The 26,092-nt window shown below is 37.5% G+C and overlaps 1 protein-coding gene across 1 annotated transcript; it reads left to right on the forward strand.

Moving 5' to 3' along the window:
- The first annotated feature begins 9,037 nt into the window (after positions 1–9,037).
- LOC145266705 (uncharacterized) lies at positions 9,038–17,068 on the forward strand. Its single transcript, XM_080122629.1, has 3 exons — positions 9,038–9,255; positions 13,550–13,664; positions 16,193–17,068. The coding sequence occupies exons 1-3, from the start codon at positions 9,040–9,042 to the stop codon at positions 16,420–16,422; spliced, it is 561 nt and encodes a 186-aa protein (XP_079978755.1). The 5' UTR covers positions 9,038–9,039; the 3' UTR covers positions 16,423–17,068.
- The last annotated feature ends 9,024 nt before the right edge of the window (positions 17,069–26,092 follow it).

Consider the following 26,092-nt stretch of genomic DNA (forward strand, 5'->3'; position numbering starts at 1 on the left):
TACTGAACTCGTAAACTCAATTAATTTCATTACTGTTTTTTTTTTAAATAAAAAAAATAATATTTCTATTATTTTTTATACAACTTTAATAGTTTATTTTGGAAGTATAATCCATAAAGAAAATAAACAACCCACCTTTAAAAGAGAAATTACGAGTTTTTTATATTTTATTCGCAGTTTCGTGTTAAGGGTATCAAAAATTCCTACAAAAATTCTGATACACCTATTGAATCTCTACGGCTCCAGATGAGCATTGTCTGAAGATAGCTTCAATCCTACTGGCCAGAGGCTTACTTAGCCAAAACATGGTGAGACGACAACTCCGGATGGCAGTGATTGCTGAGAATGCAGTTAGGAGATTCGAAGTTCCTATCCGTCGCCGTTACCACCTGACGAAGGCCAGAGGAATAGTTGGCCGAAACGTCGTGAAACAAAAACCAATAAAGATGAGAATAATAGTCCGCAATAAATAAATTACCATTCAGCTATTATTTCACAGTATCTGTTCTGACGTTACACTGTGGAGGAGAAATCCTTCACGACTGAGACAATTTTTATTTTTGTTCCTTTTCTTCACATTAAAAAACGATCCTCGTGTCGAACTCTGCCCGTGTGGGGAGGCAAAGTAAATAGAACAATATGAATTGAAATTAAATGAGCGTCTTTTTTGTTTGTTTGTTTTTTGTTGTTGTTTTTTTCTTTGTTCATTTTTTCTTTGTTTTTTTTTCTTTGTTTATTTGTTTTTTCCTTTGTTTTTTTTTTGGGGGGGGGGTCTTTTGTTTTTGTTTTCTTTTTTCTTTCTTTGTTTTTTTTCTTTGTTTTTTTCTTTTTTGTGTTTTTCTTTCTTAGTTTTTTTTTCTTTATTTTTGTTTTGTTTCTTTGTTGTTGTTTTTTTTGAGGGGGGGGTCTTTGGTTTTTTGGTTTTTTCTTTTCTTTTTTTTCTTTGTCTTTTCTTTGTTTTTTCTTTTTTGTGTTTTTCTTTCTTTCAGTAATTACTGCCTTCCATAGTTGTTATTGTGTCGACACGTTTTGGGCCAACTAGATCGTATTCCGCATTCGCGCTGGAGGTCTTTCCGTGTTGCTCGCTCGAATGCCCTCAAGTAAATTATTTTAATTATAATTGTAATTGTCAGCCTAGACTTGGCAAAAAAGGTACCAGTCCGGTTTGAGGTAAAGGTTCGGCATTTGGTAGCCTGACACCTCCAGGCATAGCCATCGCTTACCTTTCCTCTTATAATAAGATTGCACCAGTGTCCACATGATGCACAAGTTTTTGTCCGTGCCAGTGATTTTTTCTTGACAAAAGTCGAGGACTCCGGCTGATGTTTTCAACGGCTCACTTAAGCTGTAAAATTTATGGGGTTTTTTTTGTTTGTTTGTTTGTTTTTTTGTTTTTTTTCTGGCGTGAAAGTACGAAATGGTGTGCTTCTCCCCCTTTTTTTTCTTCCTCTTCAAAATTGTCGTCTGCTGCTTTGAATTCAACTCGCGCGACGCGCGTCGCGTTGAAAACCATCGCGCTACATTGTCATTGGCTCAGCTTTATGTTACGTCAGATGGCTTAATTTCCTCGGCGACGCTCGGCTTACTCCGGCTGTTGACGTCACGTTCCGGGGAAAGCTGGGCGGGCGCTGAGTTACGACTGGATCACTCTCTGCATGAGTGCCCAGTCCGCAAATAAATTTTTAAAATAGTTTACAGTGTTTTTTTTTTGGGGGGGGGTATCTCAAATTCTCGGTTGTTACGTGTTTATGGCACGTTTATTTGCGATGAAGAACACTGTAGGCTGCCAGCTTGTTTGCGAAACCGCCCATAAAAAAAAAAACGAATATTTAAGATTTAAAAAAAGAGCATTTAAAACTACTTTAAACACACAAAAAACATTAGCCAGACTTTTACAAAAGTAACTTTTATTGACAATGGTAACATTTATTTATTGTATATTTGATGTTTTTCCTTAGTCGTTTGACTTCTCGGATCAAGTAGGTTTAAAGGACCCCAGAAAATAAGCAAAATGAAATAGATGATTTCGGATCAACACCGGTAAACTTTTGACACACGTAGCATGTGCAAACATACATAATAAGTTGTGCACTTATTGATCCGTGCTGAAATAATAACGTTATTATTTAAAAAGCCGTTCTTAACATGGAGAGAGGAGAGTGTTTTGTAACTATTCTATACTTTAACCGTACAATTGAATAAAAAAACATATCATAAAACTTTAATTAAACTTGGAAATATGATTTAAAAAATAGCGTGGATTAGTAAGTGCACTAGCACCTAAGTCGTTTATCAGTAGGTTGATTTTTATATAGGGTAAGACTGATTTCTTCTGGGGGTTTTGAAAAACCTATTTGATCTGATCCCCGTTTTTTTTTTTCTTCTTCTTCTTCTTCTTCTTCTTCTTCTAGCCGTACAACAAGAACGCGGGCCTCGCAAGAAAAAAACAGAACTTACATCTGCTCTCACTGGTCATTCTATAAGGAGCCAGTCGGTTAAAGCCAAAAGCAAATCATGTTCCTCGAATCAGGCTGGGTGTGATAGGCGAATTTTTAGGTCAGAATTCAATCCAGAGATTCGGTCAGTTCTCTCTCCTTCCCAGGATGAACAGCGCGTCGATCTACCTCGTGTCAGCGCCTTCCGGCCTGTGACTCCCAAATCCCAGCAGCCATCGTCGACACTTCCGGTTCCGCTATACAGAAGTAATTTGTGGAAACGTTTCGCCTCACAAAATTTAACATTGGAAATTAAAAGTAAGTTTTGTTTTGTTTTTTGGTTGTTGTTTTTTTATGTTGTTGTTATTTATTGTCTTGTTTTTGTTTTGTTTTTGTTTTGTTTTTTTTTTAATTCGAGAATAAGGGAAAGTTTTTACGAATGCGTCTAGCCGAAACAAAATTAAAAGTTAATGTTGAGAAAATTAAAAGCATGTTAAATTACCGCATATTTTATTTATTTATATTATATAAATTACGTGCATATTTTGAACCGAGCGTATTTAAGCGTCTGCTCGACTTAACCCGGAAACGTCAACCGTTTGGGTTTGTTGGTAATCTCGCGTTAGACACCGAGCAATGGATAAATATTGGAAGAGAAAAAAGAAACAAAAAACAAAAACAAACTATATGATATAAAATAATTAAAACAAAAACAACTGAACCTTTTTTAACAACGGTTTCTTACAATTTTCTTTGAAAAGAAAAATTTGGATAAAAAAGATGCATGATTTGTTTCGAAAAAAACTTTTTTGCGCTAAACATTATCTGTCAAAATTTTTTAAAAAGTACAAAAAAATTCCCCCACCACCCTGCATAAAAACGTTTACCATGAAACATAAAATAAATATTAAAACAAAATTACGGTAGGTCGTTTTGTTTTTTTACAATTTCCATTTTTTTTTTTTTTTTTTTTTCGTACCGTTGTTAAGATTTGATCATCGGCGTCGCTCGGCATAGTTCAGCGGTTGACGTCATGTTTCGAGCAAATATACGTCCAGTTAAATATCTGCACAAGTACCAGTTGGAGCCCGGCCTTGCCGGGTCGTAAAATACGCTTAAATATATTTTACTACATACAGACTTCGTGCTTATTATTACAAAACCAATTCTCTGTTGAATATCATATTCTACCTATTCTATAATATTGATTTCAAAATTTTTTCTAAACAAAAAAATGACTTGGGTGCCACCAGCTAGTGTTGCATAGAGGTTAATACTGGGTACATAAGGGGTACCTATGATAACGGGGTACATATAATACACGAATGCCGACGGTAATGAGGGAGACATAACGATGGTGACGACAATTCTGATGGGAAGACATTTATATATTTTACATGATGACGACGACTGTGACAATTCTTGGAGACTGCATATTAATACAGACTGGGTGATATGATACAACTGTTCTTCACACACATAGAGGGGAGGAGATACTTCACTTATGGTGGAGGAGGCACATTACTTGGAAGGGTTGTACAAACCCGTTACAAGATGATGATAAAAACGCATTTACCTTTTCTGTTGTAAGGAATGACGACGCGAGACAAACAGTTACAAACATAGTTGATTCCTTTATTATTCAACCGGCCGATTGATGATGTCAGGAATTCAAACTTTGATTTACATGGTCTATTTTCATCCCTTCGCTTCTAAGGAGCTCTCCTCTCCAACTGACTATCACGGTGTGTGATCTGCTCTGAATATCTGATCCTCATCAACTCTCTAACTTCGAACCCTTAGATTCCTATATTGAGAAATCTCCTTTGTTTATGACGTCAGAAGTGTGTTTACCAACGTGACTACTTCACATGGATTTACAAATGTTTGTCCAAACACACTTTTCACAAACAAAGAATCCTAAATTCTAATTCTAACCTATTTTTAAACAATATATTTTAACTCGCATTGAGCATTAAGTTAACTGACATATTTAATATCCAGATTTCTAAAAGAACGGACAGTCGACTCTTTTTCCGACATAAACAATATTTAACTATTTCTAATAGAATTAACAATAGACTGAATTTCTAACATTCCATTCCTACAGGGTTCAATTCTAGCCTAATCCTAATATCATTTTCATTTATCTAGTATGTCTTCTTACTTACATGAGAAGGGGACAGCCCTTTCATGTAACACTAGAATCGAAACCAAAACATTTGGTTCTCCATTTGCGTTTCAACTAACCCGACAGTTAGATAAGAAAGTTATAAAATTAAACCACTTTTAGCTATGGTTAGTTTTACGCATGCACAATCTAATAGAAATGTCGGCAAGTTGAAATGAACATTTTGCATTTCAACTTGTCTACTTCTGTACGCGTTATTCATCCATCCAGAAAAAGATTTTACTCGTTGTAAACCATTCTTGCTTTAGTATAACTATTTCCTGTTTATTTTAGTGTTATGTGACCAGTATTTTAAGAGTTTATTGATCGGTGTTAAATATTTACACACACACACACACACACACACAGGCACACATACATACATGTAGTTTTACTTATATAGATGACACATCATTATCAGTAGTAGTAGTAGTAGTAGTAGTAGTAGTAGTAGTACCAAATTATACACATTGAAATGGAAATTCTATGGTGTCTTGCTAATTATTACTTTGTTTATTCATTTGTAATTTCTGACTCAGAATTTTAACTTGTTTTTGTTTATTTCATTTTCTTCGTGTTTTTTTTTGTTTTTGTTTTTCTGTTTTTTGTGTTTTTTGTTTGGGTTTTTTTGTTTTTGTTTTTCTGTTTTTTGTGTTTTTTTGTTTGGGTTTTTTTTTTTTTTTTGCAATCTTTGCGTCTTCTGTAATGTCCGATGTTTGGTGCTGCTGTTTATCTTCGTCTAGTTTTCACTGCCGCATTTGATGCTTTGTCAAATGGTCGCTACATTCCATAGGTGGCCATCGATCGTCTCCTTAGTTTACCCAGACGAATGAAACTTGAGAGCTTCTAAGTTTTCTTTCTTATGCGAATTGATTTACACACGAGCAAGACGGGGAGGAGACCAAGCTTCTCTTGAGCCATTACTTAGATAACGCATCTACTTAACTAAGACGAATGATATGCGGTCAGAAATCTTTATGTGGTTATTTCACTCTTGGCGATATTTAAAATTTCCTTACAGTATCATTGACTAACTGGCTAGCGTAACGTGCTCCTGGCAGACTCGCATAATTCGATGTTTCCAGTTTGACTCTCCTCGACAAGATGGTTTGAACATTTTTGTTTTCTCTCAGCTCGACAAAACGTGTCATCAGTACTTTACTTTTCACTCCTGCCCTGTTGCGTCTACCTCATTTTTCAACATGCTCTAAAATAGACATGAGGGAAAAATGAATATACACGTATTCAAGGCATTGGCTGAAACTTTAGATAATAACCTCCAGTTTACAGTCGAACATTTAATGCTACTAAGACTAAGCTTCTTTTCTTTTCAATTACAAGAAATCTTCTAAACAATCGATTGCCATGACTAACATTCACAGGCAATATGAATTGGAACAAATATATTGAGAACATTGCCAAGGCTACTGCAAAGAATGTGGGTGCACTCTACAATGCTGGAAAACTAATGGGTAACATTTCACACTTAGCGATTACCAAAGTTTTCTTTTTACATTATTGGTCAACTGCTTTGGGCAGTGTATGACAAGCGACAAATTGATTTGGAAACTTTTGTTTTTTCTCATTATTTTACTCCCCCCCCCCCTCATGTCCTATTGTATCTACTTCGTGTGACATTTCAGAGAGGTCCCTGAGAATTTCTAAAGTTTTTTTTTTCTGGATAGAATTAAGTCACACAGTCTGATTGTAACAGAACGTGGACACGCATTTACAAATGCTGAGTCATGTGTGAAGAAAAAGACTATAAAAAGAGCGTGTGCACAGACCGACGATCACGTTTGAGAGCACGCTCAAAATGACGTTCGAGAGGACAGAGGTCCGAGAGAAGAGCACGATCAGGATTTATTCTGTAAAGTACCCGGAAATAATTGTTGTTACAAAAAAAGGAGTTAACTTATTGCTTGTTCTATGTTCCTTGCGATGTAGACTGTATACAACGTGTGGGTCCCGGGTGGATAACATTATGTACGTGTCCCTTAGTTAGTTATCGAGTTAATTCATCTATTTAACTAAGGTGCGTGACATTCAGAGATTTTCGGAATCACATTTCACACTTGGCGATCATCAAAGTTTTCTTTCTACCTTACTGGCCGACTGCATCGAACAACGTCATCCTAGCAGACTCGCGTTATTCGATGTCTCCAGTACGGCTCCGATCGACAAAATTTTATTTTTCACGCAATTCGACAAAATGTGACTTCATTATTTTACTTTACTTTCCTGTTGTGTCTACCCCGTTTGACCTGTTGCTTTGTGTTTTAATTTTACATCTACGATTTAATCTCTGGGAACGATTCTGTTTTGTAAGTTCCGTGTCATCATGGCATGTACTTATATTATAATGTCGTCTATAATATTTATGATTTGCACTTTTACAAAATTTGTGCCAAAGTATATACACTCTGATGACCGTACTTTTTTTTTAAATAAAATAACAACTGTCAAATCAACAAAGTTTTATTTACATTACAGTGATTATATGAAAAGCGAGGGAGTTCGAGTCAGTTTGGTGGGGTTGGTCGGTCGATGGATTCTCTCTATTCTCTTTGTCTCTAATTGTCTTTGTTTTGACTTATATTTAAAATTCCGTTGGTTGGAACTACTGTTCATTTATTTTGACCGTCTTCTTCTATTGTGTTATGCTTTTTGTACTTTTAGCAATTTTAATCGAGAGTTAAATATTTCTCTTATTGTTTCCTGATCCCGATTCTTCGATCGAAATGACAAGCGAGAGAGTTCTGGTCAGCATATGGGTGATGTATGATTGTTGGGGCGACAGCAGAAGTGTGTTGGCTGGCTTCTCTCTCTCTCTCTCTCTCTCTCTCTCTCTCTCTCTCTCTCTCTCTCTCTCTTTCTCTCTCTCTCCCTCTCTCTCTCTCTCTCTTCTTTCTGCCCGACTGCTTTTGTTTTGACTTACATTTACATCACCCCCACATTCCTTGATCGGAATCTAATTATTCGCTTATTTTGACCTTCGATTTGAAACACTTTTAGCAATTCCAATCCAGTTTAAATAGTTTCTCATTGTTTCATGATCTCGATTCTTCGATTGGAATGTCAGGTTGATGTCATTGCCATCATTCCAATTTACATCTGGTTTTGCCCGGATCCGATATTTTCCGGTGTTGTCCGTTACTTTTGCAACATTTAGTGTGGCTATTTATCAAAATCCAAACTTACTCGCTGTTGACTCTTCATTATGTAACACTTCAGGTAAAACGTTTTAAATGATGAGGATTATACATCAGCACATCATGCAGAAGCTTCAGGATTTTAGAGGTGATTTGGTAGGACATGACAAACAAACGTTGAGAACAACTACTTTACACCTTGATATATATGACAAACTTTTGGAATAAGCTTCATAATTTATCAAGCTTTTTCCTCAAAATCATTATTCCAGCAAAGAAGATTATTATCACAGAGACTCTTCCAAAAGTAATGCTTTCCATTTTTATTCCGCCCGAATGGATCAGAGGGCATTGCAAATTGCATTGTTATGATGACTAGACTTATGCATTCATGACCTGAAAGTTTAATCTCTCTGCTGCAGATGTTGACGTTGTGAGACTCTAAGAAAGCAACTCTTGTCATGGTCGTGCGTCAAAAGCAGAGATGAATTCCTGACAAAAGTTCACTGAGAATGGTGGTGACTATGTTAAAAAAAATAAATTCTGAAGAACAAAAGGTTGCTCGTTTTAATTTTAGCACTTCCGTTTCCGTAGCTCTTCAACATCTGAGTTTGAAAGAATTTAAGGCTTTACTTTTTAAATCCCCCCCCCCTCATATGACAAAGCACGTTCCAGACGGCCATGCACAGTCACTGTTTACCACTAGCAAAAGTGCATTGACAATGGTATTGACTATGTAGGAAAATATATTATGGAACACAAAAATGTTGCTCGCTTTAATGGCACCATTCCTGTCTTCGTAGCTCCTCAACTTTTTTTTTTATTAAAAATAGGAGGCTTTAATTTTGAAATGACTATCGTGTGCCAAAGCACGCTCCGGGCGCCCATGCACATCCACTGTTCATTGCTGGCAAAAGTGCTTTGACAATGATGTTGACTAATGTAGAAGTATAAATTCTGGAACACAAAAGGCCGTTCAGTTTAATGGCACCACTCCCCTCTTCGTAGCTCTTCAATTTTTTAGTTTAAAAAAGATAGGAGGATTTACTTACGGAACGACCCTCGTAGAGTATCTGCTGAAGTCACGTTCCTTGATCTTTAAAAGTTTTCTGCCTAACCAGAATAATTAACCCATTCGACTTGTTCACCGCATCTTCTGAGATCAAATTTTGCTTTCATTTTTTTTTTCGGTTGTTTTATTTTTATTATTTTTATTATTATTATTTATATCTTTATTTATTTATTTATTTATTTATTTATTTATTTATTTGCAGGCCTCCACATGAAGGTACTCTACTTGACCCTTCGACGGACGCTTGCCAATGAAATCGTTCGAATTCTCAAGCCGAACCATCAGGTGATTTTATTAGAAAACAGTTGGGGTGGACTGTTCCTATTGAACCTCACCCAATGGCAACCAGATTTTAGAGGAGAAGGGGGAGGAAGAAGAGGAGGAAGAGGAGCGTGTTCTTCATATGATGATTGGCAAATGAAATTGGTAAGAGAACTTCTTTCTTTAACAACTTTTATATGATACTAGCGGGAGAGGTGACGTTGTTCGATCGTAAAATATGGTTAAACATGAAATTTTAATTTATAGAGTCAATTAAAAAAAGGGACTTGAGTGCCATCAGCCAGAAGCGAAACCGAAGGCAAAATTTTGCAAGCAAACAAAAAGAAAAGAAAAAAAGAAAAAGTTCAGTTCGTTAGCGAACACGTTATCGATCGAACCATGACGGCACAGATGTTATGACGTTGCAAATTTAGTTTTTTTTTTTTTTTAATGAAACAACAAAACGACCGTTCGCGCATGCACGATTAACACACAGCGTAGAAACCAAGGTTTTTATCTGGCCTTCAGCTTCAAACAAAACGACATTTCTACATGAAATAATTGACGATTTTTTCTAATGTTTCCATATTTTGTGCCCGAGAGATATCTCTTTTCTAACGGTACCAGGTTTGTGCCTGTTCGATGCGGATGACAAAAGTTTTTAGCGGACATACAAACACATACTAAAACAAGCACAAACACACGGACGGTTGAGATTTATATTATAGACTAGTGGGTGTACCCAGCGTTGCCCGCGTGTGGGGAGGTAGTGTAGTAAGGAACCCCCGGGGGAAGAGGTATTAAAAAAAGTGGTAGTAGCATGGGGGATCAAAACAACAGTAGGCAGTTTGGGTGGAGAGAGGAGTGATAGTAGGCAGGCAGGCTCGAACCCGTAACACAGAGGAAGGAAAGAAGATGAAAAACCATAACGTCTTAGCTGATGCGGCCATTGTGCACCTGGAAGTCGTGAGCATTGGAATTAATTGTAGTTAGTCGGAAGGAGACGATGACTTGCAAAAATGTCGACGAAAAAAACGACCCCTCCTTGTAAAAAACGGCTGAGTTGAGGAAGAAGAATTAATGTTTTGACCAATTTTTCGATATCTGTCGTCCGGGAAACGATACCTATTTCGTCAGGAACTGTCACGTCGATCGAAACTTTTTGTCAGACATACAAACACACACACACATATTTTGCCTTTTATTTAATAGACTAGTGGGGATACCCGGCGTTTTCCGGGTTTTGCGAGGTTTTATGATAACGGAGACCTGAACAATACGTTTCAAAATCTCCTAAAATAAATGAATACCCGTGCGAGCAAAAAAAAATCTAAAATAAATGAATACCCGTGCGAGCAACAAAAAAAAAAATACGATAAGCAGGCAAACCGGCAGGCTCGAACTTACAACGTTAGAAGAAAAAGAAGGTGAAAAAGGCAACCGTTTAGTCGTCTCGCCGACTCGACTTGTGACGTCACAGGCGTTTGAAATGATATGTTTTATGCGCACGTCGACGTCACGAGACGTGAATGACTTGGCAAAAATGTCGACGAAAAAAGTGACCCTTCTTATAGAAAACGGCCCAGTTGATGGTGAAAGAATTAATGGTTTTGGCCGATTTGGGGATATTTGTCAGCCGAGAGACTGAGCTTTCAAACGATACCAATTTTGTCAGCGTGTGTCGAAAGTTTAAGCGAGACATACAAACATACATACATTCACACGCACACACACACACACACACACACACACACTAACAGACAGGTGAGATTTATATTATAGACTAGCCTGGGTGCTCGAGTGTGTGGAGGTGTGTGTTAAATTAAGGCTAGTCAATTGAAAAGAGGGGATAACTTTTGAAAGTATTGGCGAAAAAAGCGACCCCCTCCTTGTAGTAAAGTACCCAGTTGAGGGTGAAGGAATTAATGTTTTTAGTCAATTTTTCGATATTTGTCGTCCGAAGGGTTGAGCTTCAAAACGATACCGATATCGTGAAAATCTGTCGCCTCTGTCGAAAGTTTTAAGCATACATACATACATACATACATACATGATGATTGCAAGGTCTTGTCAGACAAGTGCCACTCCCTCAGACACTGAAAATTCATGAGCCCGAAAATGACATATAGTCCTGCCGGCGAATTCACATGCTCAAGCAGACATGACACTAAAGACGGTCATTAGTATACATACATATATATACACGCACGCACACATACATATAAACAGATATTACACACATATATACATGCATACATACACAATACACATTACGCACACATACATATACATACACACACATGCAAACATACACAAGACGGTCATTAGTATACATACATATAAATATATACATGCATACATACATACATGTCTATAAGCATACGCTCATATATACCCATATACATACACAATGCATAATACACAAACATACATATACATACCTACATGCATGCATACACATATACATACATATACACACATATACAAATACATACATACATATACTTACACATACACATGCATATACGTACACATATGCACATATATATACATACACTTACCTACATATACATACACATACATATATATGCATTCATACACATACACACATACATGCACATATGCACATACATATACATACACACATACATACATACATACACATATATGCATACAAACATATACATGCATACAAACATATATAAATGTATATACATACACACACAAACATATATACACACAGACACATATACATACATATACACATAGATATAAATACATATAAACACACATGTACATATATAAATATACACACACACATACATATGTAAATATACATACACATATAAATATACATACACATATACATACATAGATACATATAATGATGGCAGATTAATTGTTACATGCATCCAGCATTTCAGGCGTGCACACGTCACAGCTTTTTTATCGCCACAGGACTTTTTTTTTTAATAGACAAATGCCTGAGGGAGTATCTATACAAAGATGATGTTACAGAGTTTTAGCTTTGTACGACAGCTAAATCTCTCTCTCTCTCTCTCTCTCTCTCTCTCTCTCTCTCTCTCTCTCTCTCTCTCTCTCTCTCTCTCTCTCTCTTCTCTCTCTCTCTCTCTCTCTCTCTCGGTTCAAAATGTTGACATCCAGCAACAAGCAAGAGCAAGATAGCCAGCAACAAGTCAAACTGCAGACCAGCTTAATGCGGGTACTGGTTTCCCGCTTTGATGTTGTTTTTTTTATCAAAGATCCGCTTCTCCCAGAGGGGCTGCCCTCACCACGCCCCAAGGGAGGCCTCTCCATCCCACACACACATGGAACTGAACACATGCATACATACAGAAGTATGCCAACATACATATGCATGTGCACACACATGCAAACATACACACATAGTAGCACACAAATACACATATACATGCATATGCATATACATACGTACACATAATACACATGAAGGAACATTCCAAAAGTCATAAATACTCAATGATCAGGACGATGATGATGGTGATGGGCACGATTTAAAAAAATGGCACGGATTTACATCTTGTTCTTATTTTTACAAAAAAGTTTCGCTATAAGACTATCACTTTTGAAGTAGAAAATGATGATGATGTGGACAATTTCACACATTATTTCACAAATAAAATCAAACGACGAGTCAAATGTAAACACAGTCCAACCGACATATATTAAAGATGCTTACTCTTTTTTTTTTTTTTTAAATAAAAAGTTTGGTTGAGACTAACACTTTTAGATAGTAAATGATGATGATATGGACAAATTCACACATTATTTACATACATACATACATACATACATATACATTTACACAGACAGGTGAGATTTATATAATAAAAGATGGTTTCTATTTTATATTAAATTCTATAGTTTTCTGTCTTAGCATTTCATTAATATAGGACTTGTGGCGCAACGGATAAAGTGCTAATCAGTTACAAGTGACAATTTTCTGGAAGTTGAAATCCTCATGGCGTGCGATATTAAGAATACAATTGAGAATTACTTAAAAATTATACTAGAATCAGCACTGTTACGGAACAAAATAAAAGAAGATAGCCTCTTGAATTAAATGAAGGGCTTCGTTCGAATTTCGTACAAATTCCCAAGTTCGACAGAAAGACACCCGAGATCGATAATATACACATGAAGAGGGTTGGGGGTGGGGGTTATATCTGTAGAAACGTTGTGAAAACATTATTCAGAACGGGGAGGACAGTAGTCCGAATAATCAAAATAATATAGCGTTCAATGTGTATTTATCAAAGTTACGTAGAGGTGAGAATGACAGACACAGTCACACGATATCTTGTTTGATACTTTTATTAATAGAAATGTATTCACTTTTTTTTTCTAAGAATAGATTCGTCACGTGATTTCTTATCAACCAATCGTTTACGTCTACGTTTTCTTTTTCGCTTTCCAGTTGCTCAGCAATGAAAGGACACAGCGAACGAGTCACGTGATTACCACGTGTCAGATCCTCAAACCGGACGCCGTCGAACTTGGATTCTTGGAGACGATTTTGATCCTCAGGCAAAGTAAGAGTTTATTCGGTATTTTTATATATAAATCGTTTCTGCGGCAAAAAAAAAAAAAAAAAAAGTTGGGAAAGTTTGTCGTCAGTCCTTTTTTATTCATTTTTTTCTTTTTTTTTTTTACAAAGGATTCACCACTTATCAAGGCTCAGAGGCCTCTCGAGGATAAGGGTTAATAAGCATACAGTGGTCAATGGGGCAATGTCGTAATTATTGTTAGTAGTGTAAATTTGGTAAATTGGATTACTTAAGGGGAACGGCCCATCAAGAACTTGTTTACGTTGGACTTGAAGACGACTATTTTATAGCTAGCTGGAAAGCAAACAAAATGAAGAGCGTTCCACAGGTGTGCAGTTCTAAGAAAGAAACTTTGTTCATGGGATCTACGTTTAAGTTTAGGCACAGATAAAGAGTGTGGGAAATTATTGATAGTTGATAGTTGGGTGTTTCTCGTGACAGTTTGGTGGGGGAGTATAGATTGGAGCTCAGACGAGCACTTGCCATGAAAATAATGATAAAGCAAAGACAGACTTGCAACGTCTCCTCTGTGAGAAAGCGGTTGCCAGGGAGAGAAAAGTGATTCCCCCATTAGGCTACGAAGTCTGTTTTGAACTCTGTCGAGGCAGGATAAGGTATCCTAGCGGCTCCTACCCATATGTGGCAACAGTACTTTACGTCAGTCATAATGAACGACTCTGTCCTTGAAGAAGCCTGGTATCTTCCACTTTATATCTAAAAATGGAAGATGCATAAAATCACTGAAAAAAATAGTTGGATCATTCTATCGCTCCTGGTGCAATCCTATGTTTATGTGAGAGTAAAATACACCCTAAGATGGTGTATTGTTGCCATATCTGTTTCCTGTCTTCTCGGAGTGCAAAATCAACTTCGAAATCTAGTGGTGAGTGATATTTTCTCCTCCCTACAATCTCTTTCTCACAAAAGTGACGTTGATAGTTTCTCTACGGAGATATTAATTAAAGTTAGATTAAATAAGAAATTTATTACATTATCATGTCAATGAGGATGGGGATCATTACAATGAGTGCAATGGGAATGAGGGGGGAACTCTTTAGGCCGTGGCATTTCAAAGCTAAATGCTTCTCATAAGACAAGATGAAAAAAATCAGCATTATACAAGGGCGAGGGTAACGAAGGCAACACGGATTTAAGGTTAGAAATGGGAAAGTTCGGGGAGAGAAGTATTGAAAGGGGAGGAAGATCAGATAAGTACTTCCGAAGGCAAACGAGGAGGGGGTATTTAGTAGAAGAGGAATTGAGTACCGGGAGTATTTAATAAGATATATATATATATATATATATATATATATATATATATATATATATATATATATATGATAAAATAAATCCGAACGGTATGAAAACTGGAAATGTTGAAGATCTAAACACTCAACGTTTTGCCCACTCTGTCACAGGCTTTATCAAGAGCAAAAAAAAAACTAAAAGCGCCACTTTTAACCTTTTTTGCTCTTGATAAAGTCCGTTAAACATTGAACGAAACGTTGAGCTTTTAGGTCTTCTACATTTTCATTTTTAATTCATTTATATATATATATATATATATATATATATATATATATATATATATATATATATATATATATATATATGGAAGATGCTCGACTAACCTCTAATCTTTAGTGCCTCTCCTTGCAAGGCATTCTAAGCAAGAAATTCGCCTTTCTTCCCACAACCGAAAGCAACTTTTCTTTCTCCTTCCCATTGCCTAGCGTCTGGTGGAATTTCCATAGGAAAAATTTCCATTCAAGAGCCTTCCACTTGTTGAACACATTACCAATGGAGTGCTTCCCTCTTGATTACGACATGGTCATCTTCAACTCCAACGTAACAAATTCTCGTCCTAACCCGCCCTATCGGTAATTAAACGCAATTCATATTTTTCACCAATGTTAATACTCCTATGGTATTCCTCATCTCTCGGCTTACAATCATCTCATCTCCTTGACCCTTATCCTCAAGTTACTCTTGGCCTTGATAAGTGATAATCAAATAATAAAAAAATTAAACGTATACAAATTCTTGTCATAACCCGCCCTATGGTTAATCGAACGTAATTCATGCCTTTCACTAATGTTAGTACTCTCATAGTATTCCTCATCTCTCGACAGACAATCATACCATCTTATTTACTCACATCCTTGAATGACTTCTGGCCTTGATAATAGTGATGAAATCGTAACACAATCTCCTAATTCTTGGCTTGTCTTTTACTCTTCTCTTCCTCTCCCTCCTTCCAATCGTAACTCTTCCTCTTCCTCCTTAAAATCATAACTCCTCCTCTCCCTTCTTCCAATCATACCTCTCAACCAGAATTCATCTTTCTCCTTCTCCTTCCCCTTCTCATCCGCTTTCTCATTCCCCTCTTCCTCCTCCGCCTCTAAAAAGAACATATCCCTCCTTCTCCTTCGCCCTTCCTTCCTCTCATCCCCATTCTCCTTCCCTCTTCTTCTTCTGCCTCTAAAAAAAAAACTTGTCCTTTGTGTTTTCAGTGCGAGAACTGCGGTTCTGTCAGACAGATCGAGTGGACACTTACCTCCGACAGATCTACATCGCGCTGTCCACCTACATCAGCCAATCCGGTTACGGGCACAATTCGGCCGCGCGATTCAGCCATCTTCTAATCTCACTTCACCAACTGCAGCTTCCGGAGCGGATGGTCAATTTCTACTTCTTCGGTGGAAGGGTCACAAAAATTCAACATTTGCTAAAACTTGCTTGAACAATTTTTTTCACGGATTTTATTTAGATGACGATTAAATTCGTATTATTGGGATTCTTCGGACGACTTTTCTCATCTTGGATGTTATTTTCACAACGTTTCGGCCGATGTGTCACATATCAGGGACCCTATGTCAATAGCGATTAAGTCAGTTAGTATACAGTTTGGCAAGTGTCTTGTTGTATACATGTCATGATGACCCAAATCTACAAAGTGGACTCATTCTCCGGGTTGAATCAAAGATGGGTTACATCTGAGGTTAAAACAAAACGAGAGGTCAGGTCACTTAGACAAAAGAGAATTGAGATGATGTATAACGTCACATTTGTCGAGCTGAGAGAAAATAAAGATTTTCAAATCAGTTCGTTTGTGGAAGACGTACGATTTCCATAAACAGACACCACCGATAATGCTGTAAGAAATTTTTGAATATCGCCAAAAGCAAAATAGCCCCCTCGCTGAGATCTGTTTGCATATCATTCCAAGATTTAAGTAAGAAAATACATTAGTTATTTAACTAGCTAAGAGAAGGTTAGTCTCTCTTCCTCTTTCCGATGCGAATCAATTCTCTTGAGAAATAAAACCTTTAAGAAATGGTTGTACCGTTTTAGTTTCCTAGATGAAAATCCATTGAAACCCCAGTGTTTATCAAAGAGTGCTCAATGATAAACAGAGCATACTTATAATATCCTTACTTATACAAACTGTATTGGCTACATATGTGCATATGTGTTTCAGCTGCATATCGTTTAGAGATCCAGCTTCATCGGGCCTTCTCTACTTTGCAAACCAAAATAAAAAAACAAAAGGGTCTTTATCTTGGTTCCAAAAGAAAGAAATACCTGGTAACGCTGGATCTCTAAACGAAGTACAGCTGAAACACGCACGCACATATGTAACTAACAATGTTTGCATAAGTAAACATACAATATATGTGTGTGTGTGTGTGTGTGTGTGTGTGTGTGTGTGTGTGTGTGTGTGTGTGTGTGTGTGTCTAAGATGAAGAATAAAAGTTATAAAAAAATTATTTAATCAGACAATAACAAAGAAGGATGAGAAAAAAGTAAAAAAAAACTATTTGGATCATGGCATTTCGAAGCTAATTGTTTCTTATCAGAAGAGGAGAAAAGTCGGCATTATACAGATATAAGGATATACAAACGAAAACCGATTTAAGAACATTTGATAAGAAATTTATATATATATATATATATATATATATATATATATATACTTTATTTTCTTATAATATATACCGATCCTTATTTGAGAAGGACAGTGTAATTACAGAGCAATATAGTGAATGAATGACAAAAGTCCTTATTCCAAAGTTCATGATGTTGACCATCTTACAATTTATTCCTTTAATACAGTTGACATTTACAATTCTTGACAGTATCTGTTTCGTAGCACAAAATCAATCACTTAATTATTATATCTATTAGTGAATCTATTTTGCCCTTAACTCATTGGAAGAAATAGCAACAATCAATCCATCAAAAGGAAATAAAGTGCGTTCAAAATGGCGTAATGGAAACATATTAAGGTATTTGCAGCTTCTCTTCCAATTTTCGGTTTTTAATCATGTCAAAACGCACTTTATTTCCTTTTGACTGATTGATTGTTGCTATTTCTTCTGATGAGCTAAGAGCAAAATAGATTCACTGATTGATATAATAATTACGTGATTGATTTTGTGCTACGAAACAGATACTGTCAAGAATTGTAAATGCCAACTGAATTAAATCAACTGAATCGGCATCATGAACTTTGGAATATAGACTTTTGTCATTAATTCACTAATATATATATATATATATATATATATATATATATATATATATATATATATACTAGCATGGATGCCCGGCGTTGCCCGTGTATTTGGAGGTGTATGTTGAGCAAACAAAAAAAAGCGGTCAATTTTGACCCCTATTATGACCCCTTAAAATTTATTGTTTTGGGCTCCAATCCAGTTAAGTTAGATCCATTTCCAAGAAACCTATATCTAAAATTTCAAGTGTTTGGACCTAAAATTGTCGAACGAGTTTGGTAGAGTTCTCAAAGGTCAAATTGTTGAACTTTGACCTCTTAGTAGACAAATTTCTGGCCGAAAACCAGTCACATAGATTTTTTCAAATCTCAGTAACCTGTATATCAAATTTCAAGTCTGTAGGCTGAAAATTGACAGTTATTGCGTAGGGAAATGTACACAGACAGACACACAGACATACAAGCACGTTCACGTTAAAATATATATTAGCATTTCAGCCCGGCGTTGCCCGGGTGTTTGGATGTGTATGTTGAGCAAAAAAAAAAAAAGTGGTAGTAGGAAGGCAGGCTCAAACCTGTACCTCGAAGGAGGAAGAGAACTGGAAAAAAAACTGACGTCATTGCGGTTACAACCACCGCCAAATCTGAAGTGACTTATGTTTACATTAAGGCTAGACAATCGAAAGGAGAGGATGTCTTTAAAAAAATATCGGCGAAAAACGCGACTCCCCCCCCCCCACTGTAGAAAGTGCCTAGTTGAAGGTGAAGATGTTAATGTTTTTAGCCAATTTTTCGATATTTGTCGTATGAAAGGTCAAACTTTAAAACGATACTGATCTTGGTAAAATCCGTCGCCTCTATCGAAAGATTTTGGCAGACATGCAAACATACATACATACATACATACATACATACATACATACATACATACATACATTTATATATTGGTAATTAAAAATTTTCGACCCAAACCCATGAAAAAGCTTGTCCTATCTCTGAATACCCTTTATGTAAAATTTCAAATGTTTAGACCAGAAATTGTCTGAGTAATCAGGTAGAGGCCGCAGAGGTCAATTTTTTAAAACTTTGACCACTATCATCACCCCTTAAAAATTTTTGTTTTTGGGCTCAAATCAAGTTATTAAGTTAGATCCATGTCCAAGGAACCTATATCTAAAATTTCAAGTGTTTAGACCCAAAATTATCGGATGAGTTTTGTAGAGTTCTCAAAGGTCAAATCGCTGAACTTTGACCCCTTGACAGCCAAATTTCTGTCCCAAAACCGATCACATCGATTTTCCCAAATCTGTGTCCTGTATATCCAATTTCGAGTCTGTAGACTAAAAATTGACAGATTTATTACGTGGGGAAATGTACACAGACAGACACACACACACAGACACGTCCACTTTGATAGATAGATAGATAGATAGATAGATAGATAGATAGATATTAGTATGCATATGTATGTATGTATGTATGTATGTATGTATGTATGTAGTGTGGCTCTCAGTGATCTGAGGGAGATAACTCTATTTTACTAAGAGATTCATTCATTTTTTTTTTCATACAAGAATTTGGGACGCTGAAACCAACGCAAAACATGTAACATTACAAAAACATTAATAACAAAAAAGAGGTTGATATTTGGACTTGACGATGAATGCCCTGGAAAAGTCACTTTTGATAAATTACAAAACTGCCCTGGAAAATAAAGTAAATTAATTAATTAATTGTAAAATTGTAAAAAATGCTTTGTTTTTCAACTACTTTATTTAATGCAACAACGTTTTAACATTACAAAAATGCCCTGGAAAAGTCACTTTTTGTTAATTACAAAATGTCAGGGAATATATGTATGTATGTATGCATGTATGTATGTATATATGTATGTACTATTAAATGTCATGTCAGGTCATGTCATATGCTACTGGTACCATGTAACCCAGTACTACCTGCCTCATGGTCGAGTCACCGGCGACTAAACTGGTACCCCCACCAGACTTGTTTGGTGAGGAGGGTGGCTAGTCCCCCTGAAGGATTAAAAACAAGACCTTCCAAAGGGCGAATGAACCCTGTTTCGGGGTCAACGGCCAACTAGCACCGTGTGTGTTTGTGTGTATGTGTGTGTTGGGGTGGAGAGGGCTCCTGTAAGCCGTGGTGAAGGTAACCTTTCTAGGAGAAGCAAATCTCTGATTTAAAAAACCATAAAGCGGGAGACCAGTACCCGCATTAAGCTGGTCTGCAGTTTAACTTGTTGCTGGCTATCTTGCTCTTGCTTGTTGCTGGATCTCAAAATTTTGAACCGAGAGAGAGAGACTTAGCTGTCGTACAAAGCTAAGACTCTGTAACATCATCTGTGTATAGATACTCCCTTAGGCATTTGTCTATAAAAGTGGTCCTGTGGCGATGGAAAAGTTGTGATGCATGGAGGCTTGAAATGGTGGAAGCATGTAATAATTAATCTCAATGACCGTCTTCAGTGTCATGCCTGCTTGAGCGTGTGAATTCACCAGTAGGACTAAAAGAAAAAGTCATTTTTGGGCTCATTGACTTTAAGTGTCTGAGGGAGTGGCACTCGTCTGACAAGACGTTGCAATCATCACTATTAAATGATGATTTAATTTTCTGTTGCAGGCTTTAATGATTAATAAAATCAGCCGTCTAATTTTAGCTAAAAATGCAAAGTTCTTTTTCTACGTGATTTATAACACAAAGTTAAGACGATTGATAATGTTTGTCCGCCTGATTCGATATAAATAGGACATGTTTCTAGTCGTCATATAAACGTTGAAATTAGTTCTTTAATTCCATGGAACATTTGAACATCGTTAGTATGAGCGTATGGGGTAAGATTGGTATTGTATTACTGTAATAATTTATTTAATTAATGCATGAAAATAGTGCCATGTTCGACATTACGTTTATTTCGTCTTGACACTAAGACAGAAACAATTGAATAGTGAAAAAAAGTACTCGAGATTGATGGATTCCAGAAGACATTTTAGACTATTCAAGCTAAGATACATAATTAAGAGACTAAAGAACTGCCTACTGCACTACGTAGCGCTAATCTCTTTATTTTATCGTTAATTTATACGCATCGTCTCTTAATTAAGTTCACTTTAAAGAAAATTATTTTCCTCGTGAACATAAATTTGGCACGATTTTTTGCCTCAGCACACATCTGAAAAATGTAAAATTTATGCCTCAGGTGAGGACCGAACTCACGAACTTTAGATAGCTTGACCTAACGTAAGTCAAACGACTGGCGTGCTGCCTATTGCGTAATCAATACAAGTGGTTCCTGTCTGTAGGCCCTCCATTTTTTAATGCAAAATCGGTGACGTCATCGTTTTATGTGTAAATTTTGCTGATTGCCAAATGCGCTAAATATGAATAATTGGAGTAATGTCTTTTTTACTAATGTCTTGTTTTGTTAGATTTTTCACATCTGCACAAATATTATATTCATTTAAAAAAGCTTCTTTTTTTTTCTTGTACAATAAATATGTGCATTATTTATCTCCATATTTGTGGCTTCACGACGTTTCGGCCAACTATTCCTTTGGCCTTCGTCAGGTTGTTAACCACGACGTGATAGGAATGCCGAATCTCCCAACTGCGCCCTCAGCAATTACCGGCCTTCAATAGTTGTTGTCGTCTCACCACCTTTGGGGCCCATGGTATAGTGGAAAGAGGCGTTGAATCTCCACGTTTCCACGTGAGCATTGTCTGAAGATAGCGGTTTCAATCCTACCCAAAGCCAGCCAGGAGCTTAGTTGGCCAAAGCGTGGTGAGACGGCAACAATTATGGAAGGCAGTTGTATTTATTTGCTTCCCCACTGAGCAAATCAGGCACAAAGCCGTTTTTTAATGTGGAAAAAGAGGGGGGGAAGGGGGGACCAGCTCCCGAGAGGTGGGAAATGGGAGCTGGATAGTAACTGTTGGTATGAAGGGTTGCCCCTACATTGAGCAAGGTCTAATATGTGGGATTACCCCCACATATGGTCTTTGCTTGCAGTATCTGTCGGAACAGATGGTATTTATTTGCTCCCCCACCGAGCAAATTAGGCACGAGGCCGATTTTTAAAGTGAGGAGTGAAGGGGAAATGGGGACCAACTCCCCGGGGAGTAGGGGAGCTGGATAGTGACAATTGGTATGAAGGGTTGCCCCTACATTGACCAAGGTCTGATATGTGGAGTTACCCCCACATATGGTCTTTGCTTGCAGTATCTGCCGGAACAGATGGTATTTATTTGCTCCCCCACTGAGCAAATTAGGCACAAGGCCGTTTTTAATGTGAGGTAAAAACCAGCTCCCCTAAAAGTAGGCAAAAAGGGGGCACTCTGGTTACCAAAAATAATAATTGTCCCAGTATAGAGGCTTTCCCCTCCATTGACTGGTACAAATTATCTTAAGTGCAGCATCTGCCGGAACAGATACTACACTTTGATCTTTGTATTTATTTGCTTCCCCACTGAGCAAATTAGGCACAAGGCCGTTTTTTAATGTGGAGATGGAGGGAAGGGGGGAGGGAAGGGGGCACCAGCTCCCGAGAGGTGGGAAATGGGAGCTGGATTAGAAACTGTTGGTATGAAGGGTTGCCCCTTCAGTGACCAAGTTCAGATATGTGGGGTTGGCCCCACATATGGTCTTTGCTAGTCATAGCTTTGCAGCATCTGCCGGAACAGATGGTATTTATTTGCTCCCCCACCGAGCAAATTAGGCACAAGGCCGATTTTTAATGTGAGGAGTGAAGGGAGGGGGAATGGAAAAAGGGGACCAGCTCCCGAGAGGTGGGAAATGGGAGCTGGTTAAAGGTCAGGCATGTGGGGTTGCCCCCACATCTGGTCTTTGCTAGTCATAGCTTGCAGCATCTGCCGGAACAGATGGTGTTTATTTGCTCCCCCACTGAGCAAATTAGGCACAAGGCCGTTTTTAATGTGAGGTAAAAACCAGCTCCCCTAAAAGTAGGCAAAAAGGGGGCACTCTGGTTACCAAAAATAATAATTGTCCCAGTATAGAGGCTTTCCCCTCCATTGACTGGTACAAATTATCTTAAGTGCAGCATCTGCCGGAACAGATGGTGTTTATTTGCTCCCCCACTGAGCAAATTAGGCACAAGGCCATTTTTAATGTGAGGTAAAAACCAGCTCCCCTAAAAGGGGTCACTCTGGTTACCAAAAATAATAATTGTCCCAGTATAGAGGGTTTCCCCTCCATTGACTGGTACAAATTATCTTAAGTGCAGCATCTGCCGGAACAGATGGTGTTTATTTGCTCCCCCACTGAGCAAATTAGGCACAAGGCCATTTTTAATGTGAGGTAAAAACCAGCTCCCCTAAAAGGGGTCACTCTGGTTACCAAAAATAATAATTGTCCCAGTATAGAGGGTTTCCCCTCCATTGACTGGTACAAATTATCTTAAGTGCAGCATCTGCCGGAACAGATGGTGTTTATTTGCTCCCCCACTGAGCAAATTAGGCACAAGGCCGTTTTTAATGTGAGGTAAAAACCAGCTCCCCTAAAAGTAGGCAAAAAGGGGGCACTCTGGTTACCAAAAATAATAATTGTCCCAGTATAGAGGCTTTCCCCTCCATTGACTGGTACAAATTATCTTAAGTGCAGCATCTGCCGGAACAGATGGTGTTTATTTGCTCCCCCACTGAGCAAATTAGGCACAAGGCCATTTTTAATGTGAGGTAAAAACCAGCTCCCCTAAAAGGGGTCACTCTGGTTACCAAAAATAATAATTGTCCCAGTATAGAGGGTTTCCCCTCCATTGACTGGTACAAATTATCTTAAGTGCAGCATCTGCCGGAACAGATGGTGTTTATTTGCTCCCCCACTGAGCAAATTAGGCACAAGGCCATTTTTAATGTGAGGTAAAAACCAGCTCCCCTAAAAGGGGTCACTCTGGTTACCAAAAATAATAATTGTCCCAGTATAAAGGGTTTCCCCTCCATTGACTGGTACAAATTATCTTAAGTGCAGTATCTGCCGGAACAGATGGTGTTTATTTGCTCCCCCACTGAGCAAATTAGGCACAAGGCCGTTTTTAATGTGAGGTAAAAACCAGCTCCCCTAAAAGGGGTCACTCTGGTTACCAAAAATAATAATTGTCCCAGTATAGAGGGTTTCCCCTCCATTGACTGGTACAAATTATCTTAAGTGCAGTATCTGCCGGAACAGATGGTGTTTATTTGCTCCCCCACTGAGCAAATTAGGCACAAGGCCGTTTTTAATGTGAGGTAAAAACCAGCTCCCCTAAAAGGGGTCACTCTGGTTACCAAAAATAATAATTGTCCCAGTATAGAGGGTTTCCCCTCCATTGACTGGTACAAATTATCTTAAGTGCAGTATCTGCCGGAACAGATACTACACTTTGATCTTGTCGCCTGGGCCGCACAAGGCGGGGGGGGCTGTGGAAGGCAGCAATTGCTGAGCATGCAGTTAGGAGATTTGGAGTTCCTATCTCGTCGCGGTAACCACCTTACAAAGGCCAGAAGAATAGTTGACCGAAACGTCGTGCAATAAAAACTCGAAGATGAGGATCATTGTCCGCAATAAATAAATAAATAAATAAATAAATAAATAATACAAATTAATCATCTCAGTAAGAATTCCAATTAATTAAATAAATAAATATGTGTATTCAAACGACTGATGTATTAATAATTAATATTATTAATAAGTTAAACATTTTAGTTAACATATAACTTATCTGTTATGTGTTCACGTATTTTCGGGATTAAAAAACTGCTATAGTATTTGTATTAAATAAATCTTATTTTTACAATAATATATCTTTAATTTGGTGTATCATCAGTTGAAATCGAAACCAAAACATTAAACGCTCCAGCCATAGTTGTTATTTAGCGATTCAGCCTTCGTCGTTACTGTTTGAGCTATTGCCAGGCGGTTAAAAATTAAACGACTTCAAGCTAAAAACTTATGTGTAGTCACGCTCAGAAATTAGTCGAGGTGTACCGCACTAAAGTCTATGTGCGGCAGTAGTCATGCTTGCTTGTTTGTTTTTTTTTTTTTGTTTTTGTTTTTTTTGTTTGTTTTGTTTTTTTCTCGCCAACCCGAGACCAAAAGGCCCGAGCGAAGGCGCGCCCCAACAAAGAAGTATGCTGTCAGCGAGAGCCGGGAGGAAATGAGAGAGAGAGAGAGAGAGAGAGAGAGAGAGAGAGAGAGAGAGAGAGAGTTGCCGTAGTTTAGCTCGCCAGAGAGATGGTCTTTGATTGAACAAGTCAGAAAGGGAGTTGGGTTAGGGTTACGATCAATCAGCAATGAAACGAAACATACATTAATTACAAAATAAAATATGCATTCATTTTTTTTTTCGGACTATTATCCTCATCGTAATAATTGAACTTGTTTCACTACGTTTCGGCCAACTTATCCTCTGGCATTCGTCAGTTGGTTAACTGCAACGGGATAGGAATGCGGAGTCTTGTAACTGTATCCCCAATAATTACTGCCTTCCATAGTTGTTGTTGGCTCACCACGTTTTTGGCCAACTAATCCTCTAGCCTGGTTTGGATAGGATTGAATCCACCATCTTCAGACAATGTTCACCCGGCCAAGCCAGAGGATTGGTTGGCCAAAACCGTGGGACAAGAACAACTATGGAAGGCAGTAATTCCTGGGAATACAGTCACAAGACTCAGCATTTCTATCCGGTCGCGGTTGATCACCTGAAGAAGGCCACAGGATGAGTTTACCAGAATATGGTAAAACAACAACAATAACTATGAAGATGGGGATAACAGTCCACAAAAAAATAAAAATGGATACATAAATTATTAAGCCTCGTCTCAAACGATACCAAAAAATAAAAATAAAAAAATATAAAAAAAAAAAACATATTCAAAAATTTAATCCGCG

This window comes from Euprymna scolopes, chromosome 41, assembly GCF_053919585.1.
Source record: "Euprymna scolopes isolate OS-2025 chromosome 41, ASM5391958v1, whole genome shotgun sequence".
In the NCBI taxonomy this organism is placed as follows: domain Eukaryota; kingdom Metazoa; phylum Mollusca; class Cephalopoda; order Sepiida; family Sepiolidae; genus Euprymna; species Euprymna scolopes.